The sequence below is a fragment of the Hakea prostrata genome, chromosome 1 (assembly GCF_041222555.1).
Source record: "Hakea prostrata isolate BN-2017 chromosome 1, UWA_Hpros_2, whole genome shotgun sequence".
NCBI lineage: Eukaryota > Viridiplantae > Streptophyta > Magnoliopsida > Proteales > Proteaceae > Hakea > Hakea prostrata.
In genome coordinates this window covers 39,819,733-39,828,424 of record NC_142600.1, presented here as the reverse complement: position 1 = coordinate 39,828,424, position 8,692 = coordinate 39,819,733, and the positions used below count along the sequence as shown (strand labels likewise).

The following is an 8,692-nucleotide window of genomic DNA, read 5'->3' as shown; positions in this document are numbered from 1 at the left end:
CAATTTTTTTGGAAGGGAGACAGCTTGTTTGCAACAATTAGACATTTTAATCATTGCAAAAACAACTGATGTTTTGGGACTCTCAATCCTTTTTTATATTTAATTTATCTTTCTTGGGCTAAACTGGTCACACCACACCCAGTCGAATCCAATCATACCCGAATACCATTGGAGGTGATACACTATAGGACAAAAGTTCAGTGACAAATCCATACAATCATATGACATAGTATAATCAAGAACAAGAATAAATCAACTTTAAATACTAAAGTTATAAAATCTGAATTATCAATGAGGTTACAAATATCCACTAACTAAAGTTAATCAAAACTAAATATTAGAGTTCAAAAGAAAGAATGGTCTGCAGCGGAAATAATCTAATTGTCTTGATAGAAGATAACATCTCCCCTAGCTATGAGAGACACTATCGACTCTCAAAGTGTCGCCAGTTTCCTCCTAGAACCCAGCTCCATATGAGCAATCTTGGTACGAGCACAAAGCTCCATGACCTATGAAATTAGGCTTCACAAAAGAGTAAGACTTATGAAATTAGGCTTCACAAAAGAGTAAGACCTATGAAATTGGGTTTCACAAAAGAGTAAAAACTTATGAAAATAGGCTTCATAAAAGAGTAAGACCTATGAAATTAGGCTTTACAAAAATAGTAAAACGTATGAAATTGGCTTCACAAAAGAGTAAGACATATGAAATTTGGCTTCACAAAAGAGTAAGACCTATGAAATTGGGCTTCACAAAAGAGTACCTATGAAATTAGGCTTCACAAAAGAGTAAGACTTATGAAAATGGGCTTCACAAAAGAGTAAGACCTATGAAATTAGACTTCACAAAAGAGTACTAAGACCTATGAAAATGGGTTTCACAAAAGAGTAAGACCTATGAAAATAGGCTTCATAAAATAGTACGACCTATGAAATTAGGCTTCACAAAAGAGTAAGACCTATGAAATTAGACTTCACATAAGAGTACTAAGACCTATGAAAGTGGGCTTCACAAAAGAGTAGGACCTATGAAAATAGGCTTCATAAAAGAGTACGACCTATGAAAATAGGCTTCACAAAAGAGTAAGACCTATGAAATTGGGTTTCACAAAAGAGTAAGACCTATGAAAATCGGCTTCACAAAAGAATAAGATCTATGAAATTAGGCTTCGCAAAAAAGTAAACCTATGAAATTGGGCTTCACAAAAGAGTAAGACCTATGAAAATGGGCTTCACAAAAGAGTAAGACCTATGAAATTAAGCTTCACAAAGGAATAAGACCAATGAAAATGGGATTCACAAAAGAGTAAGACCTATGAAAATAAGCTTCACAAAGGAGTAAGACCTATGAAAATGGGCTTTACAAAAGAGTAGACATATGAAAATGGGCTTCACAAAAAATATGACCTATGAAAATAGGCTTCACAAAAGAGTAAGACCTATGAAATTAGGCTTCACAAAAGAGTAAGACCTATGAAAATGGGCTTCACAAAAGAGTAAGACCTATGAAATTAGGCTTCACAAAAGAGTAAGACCTATGAAAATAGGCTTTACAAAAGAGTAAGATCTATGAAAATAAGCTTCACAAAAGAGTAAGACCTATGAAAGGGCAAAGCGATATCCTAAGGGAATTCCCCTTGCTTGAGAAGAGAGCAAGGCAGTACCCTAAGGGATCTCCCCTCTCTCGAGAAAGAAAAAGCTGGGTAATATCCTAAGGGAACTCCCTTTACTTGAGATATATCTAGAAAGAGAAAGTAGGGCAGTATCCTAAGGGAACTCCCCTTGCTTGAGAAAGAAAGAGTATGGTAGTATTCTAAGGAAACTCCCTTTGCTCGAGAAGAGAGTAGAGCGGTATCTTATGGGAACTCCCCCTTGATCGAGAAGAGAGCATGACAGTATCCTAAGGGAACTCCCCTTACTCGAGAAGAGAGTAGAGCAGTATCCTAAGGGAACTCCCCTTGCAATCAATGCTATCATACTCGAATCAGTAGAGCAAATAATTGATGATAAAGACTTAAGCATCAAGTACAAAAGGATTCTGCCCAATTAGCAGAAAAGTAAGACCCACTAAAAATTGGGCTTTGCAAAAGAACAAAATCTTGATATTTAGCATCAATTCGCTCTTTGAGCAATTCCCAGGTTACCATGCTCTAGGGAAGTGGTCGAATATATATCTATATATACCGAACAAGTAACCATGACAACTTGACAAAGTCACGAACAACATTCTATGTCAACTTGGCAAAATCATTGTTCAAAGAGGAGGATGATCAATGATAATTCAATAGCCAAAGAGGCAATGAAGAAGACTAAGGATTTATGAAAGGATTAACATAATGCTTGACCAATACAGGGTTAACCAAACAACTTCGAAAGCTCAAGAGCTTGACCAATTTGAATTTTCGCTCGACCACAACTAGTTTGACCATATCAATGGTTTGAGCACTATAAAAATTCAGATGCATTTGACTAGAACATTGGCTTAAACGGAAATGATAAAAAAGATCTTATCCCCATAAATGCACCGCTTGCAGCATTGGTCAAGCAAAATCATCAAGATCAAACTCGTCCGACCAAATCAAAGCTTGATTAAGAGGAAACCCTAGTCCCTTGGTCTGAGCATGGAGCCATAGTGACCAAATGACTTATGGTCAACCTCACATAGATCATCCAAGGTTGAGAAGACAAAGCAAAGAAGTATCTAAAAAAGTTGTAAAAAGGTGAAAATCATGCTCGACCAAGATCAAGGTTGATCAAGGAATTTTACTATATAACCTATAGTCAATTGAGGGCAAGATCAACCAACAAAAGTGGCTCATCCAACAAAAACATTAATGCATTTTGCTCATTAATGCAAATATTTTGCTCACTGAGCAACTCTTCGCCTCGCTATTTAGCATATGACTTCTCAGCCACAGAAACACAGTGACTTCTCGAACAAGTATAGAACACTTTTCGACCACAGAAAATGGTGGTTGATGAACCAAATCGAAATATTCAAGCACTACAACTGATGGACTCGTAAAGGTATAAAGCAAACAATGTATACAAGTGACTTTTGTCCATCTCTGCATGAATAGTTCAAGCAAATCAAGTACAAAAAATAAAGCGAACAAATACTAGCTCAGGATTGAACTTCCTTTTCTTAACATCTTCAGCACTGCCCTTTAATTCTTCTTCTGGGTTAGGCTCCCAACTGGAGTCTAAAAAAATTATCTACTTCAACAAGAGCTCTACTCTCCGACCAAGAGAAACCCAGAAAACCTCACTTGGATGCTGCATTTCAAATTTTACGCTACTTAAAATCTTGTCCAGGAAAAGGCATTTTGTTATCTTCTGCTAGCGATCTACACCTCAATGCCTATTGTGACTCCGATTGGGCAAGCTGTGCCACTTCTCGTCGTTCTACTACTGGCTATTATGTTTTCATTGGATCAAGTCCTACCTCTTAGAAGAGTAAAAAACAATCAACTGTTTCCCAATCTTCTGCTGAAGCGGAATACAGATCAATGGCCACGACAACTTGTGAATTGACTTGGTTGCGTTATTTACTTAAGGATTTAGGAGTTTTGCATTCGGAACATATGGATCTATTTTGTGACAATAAAGCAGCTATACACATCGCTGCAAATCCAGTCTTCCATGAGCGAACAAAGCATATTGAGATTGATTGTCATGCGATTCGTAAAAAACTTCAGGTTCGACAAATTCAAACAGTTTATGTTCCTTCTAAGCATCAAGTGGCAGATATTTTTACTAAAGCTTTGAGTCAAGAATAATATCATTTTCTTCTTAGCAAGTTGGGCGTTCATGATGTTCATGCTCCAACTTGAGGGGGAGTGTTAAATTGTATTGGGTCGGGTCATAACCCGTACCCAGGGAGAGAGGGTAAAGCGGTGGAAATAAGTCTATAAATTATGGATCATTGTAAAACCCTAAAACTAAATGAAAACAGTAGCCTCCTTTCTCCCGTGGACGTAGGCCTCTGGCCGAACCACGTAATCTCTTCTTGTTCCTTCTAGATCTTACATTTTCTTCATTGATTTTATATTGATTATACAATTAACACAGAATCATGGTGGAATGTTCCACTTTTATTTATGGTTAATGTCACATTGTCACCGATCAAAAACCTGTGGAGATTCCTGAAGCAAACCGCATTTTCCATACATAACTACCTTTATGTATGGTTAGTCACCTTTCCTTTTTTTTTTAAGGCAAAACCGATTGACTTGGACTGTTGGACTCACAATCTGGCCGATTCGTCTCGGTAAGACACGGCTGCTAACTGTTCTGTGCGCGGATGTAGTTTCTCTGGTCTTTCCCGAACCATAATACATGTTAAGGAAATTATCTCTCAGGAGCACTTCCAGCTCTCTTCTTCCTCGCAAAATCAAACAGTGCATGCCAAGCTCATCGTCAGAGTCCAAAATCCTTTACTTGTGCAAGTCAGGAGCCCTTTTAGAAGCTCTTAATCTTCTTAATTCTACAGATTCCAGCCAAATAACCAGAAAAGCTGTCTTATACGCTTCTCTGTTACAGACTTGCACCTCGAGCCTTTCATTCAGCCACGGACTCCAAATCCATTCCCACATAATTAAAACTAGCCTTGAGTGTGACCGTTTTGTAGGAAACAGTTTACTCTCATTGTACTTCAAACTTGGTTCCGATTTTTCGGAGACCCGGAAAGTGTTCGATAATTTGTTTGTTAAAGATGTAATATCCTGGACTTCTATTATCTCAGGCTACATTCGTAATGGAAAACCCTTGGAATCGCTTGAAATGTTTTGGAGAATGTCTGAAATAGGAATTGAACCCAATGGGTTCACCCTTTCGGCTGCAATTAAGGCATGTTCAGAGGTTGCTGCTCTGAAGCTTGGTAGGTGTTTTCACGGGGTGGTTCTAGGACGTGGGTTTGGTTCGAATTGGGTAATAGCCAGCTCTCTTATCGATATGTATGGAAGGAATCATAATTTAGAAGATGCCCTCCACTTGTTTGATGATATACCGCAACCGGATGCTATTTGTTGGACTTCCATTATTTCGGCTTGCACGCGGAATGATTGCTTTGAGGAAGCTCTAGGTTTATTTTACTTAATGCAGAGGAAGTATGGATTGTTTTCTGATGGATTTACATATGGGACTGTTCTAGCAGCATGTGCGAATCTGGGATGGATGAAACAAGGAAAAGAAATTCATGCTAGAGTACATACAGCTGGGATTTGTGGCAATGTGGTTGTTGAAAGTAGCCTTGTAGATATGTATGGGAAATGTGGTTTGCTTCAGGAATCTCGTCGGGTTTTTGATCGGATGGCTACAAAGAATTCAGTATCTTGGTGTGCATTACTTGGTGGTTACTGTCAAAATGGTGACTTCAGTTCTGTTATTGAACTTTTCAGGATGATGGGGAGGCAAGATGACCTCTACAGTTTTGGGACTGTCCTTCGTGCTTGTGCAGGTTTAACAGCAGTGAGATTCGGTAAAGAGATCCACTGTCAGTATCTGAGGAGAGGAGGTTGGAGAGATATTGTCGTGGAATCAGCTTTAGTTGATCTTTATGCAAAATGTGGCTGTGTTGATTATGCGTACATGATTTTTTATCAAGTGCCAGTTAGAAATTTGGTAACTTGGAACTCAATGATATGTGGGTTTGCTCAAAATGGCAGAGGTGAGGAAGCTCTAAGGTTATTTGGTGAGATGCTTAAGGAAGGTGTTAGACCTGATTATATTAGCCTTGTCGGAGTTCTTTTTGCATGTAGTCATACAGGTTTGGTTGATCAAGGGCTGAAATACTTTGCATCAATGAGAGAAGATTTTGGGATTGAAGCTGGTCCAGAGCACTACAATTGCATGGTTGATCTCCTTGGCCGAGCTGGGCTACTGGAGGAAGCTGAAGATTTGATTAAAAAGGCAGTATTTAAAGATGATTCATCCCTTTGGGCAGCTCTTCTCGGTGCATGTACAGCTTATACTAACTCTGTTGTAGCAGAGCGTATTGCAAAGAAAATGATGGAACTAGAACCAGGTTACCACTTGAGCTATGTTCTTCTTGCTAATATTTATAGAACAGTTGGTCGGTGGGATGAAGCTCAAGAAATTAGGAGGACAATGGAAGATAGAGGAATAAAGAAAGAGCCCGCTAAAAGCTGGGTTGAAGTCAAGGGAAATATTGAATATGCAGCTCCTCTAAGAAAGAGAAATTGTCAAGACATTGGATGTCTGAATTTGCGGCTGTGAATATCAGATTACGTGTCCTCTATGAGACCTGATCAGAATGTTGGTAGTACACATTTGTTGTGCTTTTATCTTTAGTCCAACAAAGATGGAGCCTAGCGTCTGGAGTTTCTGGATTTGGTGATGCACGGCACAGGCAGCAGTTTTGTCTGGTGAACCCTTAGGCTGCAGTTGGACTACGCTGAGCTCAAGAAGATCAGCAATTCATTAAGTTGCATCTATCCGAGCTCTGTCTTTCCAAAACATAAAATTTCTTTAATGTTACTCAAGTTTTTTAGATGCCGCTTCAATAGTCACATGTAATACATAAACTGAAAGATATAAATGAAGCTTCAAGAAGGATCAGTATTTGGAGATGCTTAGCACACTTTGAAACAAAAGTCAGGGATAGAAGGAGAAGTTTGGATGGGAAATAGAATTGCCTTCTCGCCCTGCCGGATCTCAAAACTAAGTGTTGCCACAAGTTGACTAGTTTTAGATTCTTCATTTTCATTTTAGAGGCAGATAGGAGGTCATTAGACCCTTGCATTGCTGAGACCTGAAATCAGAAGAGAGAAAACTTCCTGCTGCTGGATTCAAAATGTTAAAAGCTCACATTTTCTAAGGTATCTAAGAAGCTTTTTGACTTTGATTGAATGATTTATCATAGATTGTGTTCTATTGGCCTCATCTTGATATTTTTCTGGTAGAAAAGAAGCTTTATAACAAAGAACTAGAACAGACTACACATTTTAGCAGTTTCGGAAGCAAAGATGAAAAACATTTTGCAGTTGTCTATACTTGTGTTAGACGGATCTTGCTTATTAGTTTAATGTTGCAATAATGTAAATTGTTTCTTAAGAGGATCAATAACTCAAGACACAGAAAACTCGGGGTTTCACATAAGATATCAATTCCTAGACAAAATCTAAAAGTGCTGTTCAACTCTTTGAGGGCCTGGATTCCAGCAAAGTTCAATAATATTTTGTTGTAATCTGCTTAGTTGAATCATTATTTATTTATTTATTTTTTATTCTTGGATAAATACCGGTTTAGTTCAATCTTTATTAATTCAGTGAATCTTTTGTGTACCGTATAGTTGGTTTATATGAGTTAACTGCCAGGTTTCAAGGGGGAGAAAAAAATCCCATGTATATGAGTCTGATTATTGATTCGACTGAATGTATCCAAATTTATAAGAGCATCGTTTTTGGGTGATGTGTGTTAGTGTTTTTATTTCAAGGGAAAGAATTTTGATCACAAGCACTATATTGATTATTAGGTGAGAAAAATCTCAGATCGTTAGAGGAGAAAATGTTGTAATGTGAGGAATTGTTCCTCTAAAAGTATATAGTTCACAAGATCTCAATAAAGTATTTATAATTACAACCTAGTTAAGTCCTACACTAAGTAGGAAAAGGAAATATAAAACAAATAGAAATAAAATTCTAGACTTATTAGGAAACATAATCCTATTCTCATTAGAAAACCTCAGTCCATGTTTTTAACACTCCCCCCTCAAGTTTGAGCATAGATATTTATCATGCTTAATTTGTTCATAATGTAATTGAATATCTTCGTGCTCAAGCTCTTTGTGAGCACATCAGCCCGTTGCTCGTTTGAAGTAACAAAGATGATATGGATTAGCCCAGCCTCAACCTTTTCTTTGATGAAATGTCTTTCAATCTCTACATGCTTAGTCTTATCATGTTGTATTAGGTTATAAGCTATGCTGATTGCTGACTTATTAGCTGAGTATAATTGTATAGGAACCTCCAAATCTGTCCCAACCTCCTGAGGTAGCCCTTTAAGCCATAGTACCTCACAATTGCCTTGAGTAATCGCCCTAAATTGAGCCTCGGCATTGGACCATGGAACCACAGCTTGTTTCTTGCTTCTCCAAGTCACAAGGTTACCTCCCACATATATAATACCCAGAGGTAGACCTCCTATCATCTGGACATCCTGCCCAGTCTGCATCTGTATATGCCTCAATCTTTAAATGTCCATTAACTGAATTTAAAATTCCTTTTCCTAGAGTAGTCTTTAAGTATCTCAAGATCGGACATATTGCATCCAAATGTGAGGAATAGGGATTATGCATATACTGGCTAATAAGACTAACTGCAAATGTGATGTCAGGTCTAGTGTGAGATAGATGGATCAACTTTCCCACTAATTTTTGATACCTTATCTTGTCAACTGGTTCTCCTTCCTTTGTCTTCAAGTATAGGTTAGGTTCAATATGAGTCTCAGTAGGCTTACATCCTAGCATTCCAGTTTCCTCAAGAAGATCCAATGTATACTTCTTTTGGGATAGAGATACACCGCTAGTAGAATATGCCAACTCTAAACCTAGGAAATATCTTAGTTTTCCCATATCTTTGATCTCAAATTCAGTTCCCCAAAAAATCTTTAATGCTAAAAATCTCATCCTCACTACTGCTTGTGATCACAATATCATTCACATATACTAAAAG

The 8,692-nt window shown here is 37.8% G+C and overlaps 1 protein-coding gene across 1 annotated transcript; it reads left to right on the top strand.

Moving 5' to 3' along the window:
• Positions 1–4,252: 4,252 nt before the first annotated feature.
• Positions 4,253–7,338, top strand: LOC149028935 (Pentatricopeptide repeat (PPR-like) superfamily protein). Its single transcript, XM_089139512.1, has one exon. It carries the CDS (start codon positions 4,338–4,340, stop codon positions 6,234–6,236), a length of 1,899 nt encoding a protein of 632 aa, XP_088995638.1. The 5' UTR covers positions 4,253–4,337; the 3' UTR covers positions 6,237–7,338.
• The last annotated feature ends 1,354 nt before the right edge of the window (positions 7,339–8,692 follow it).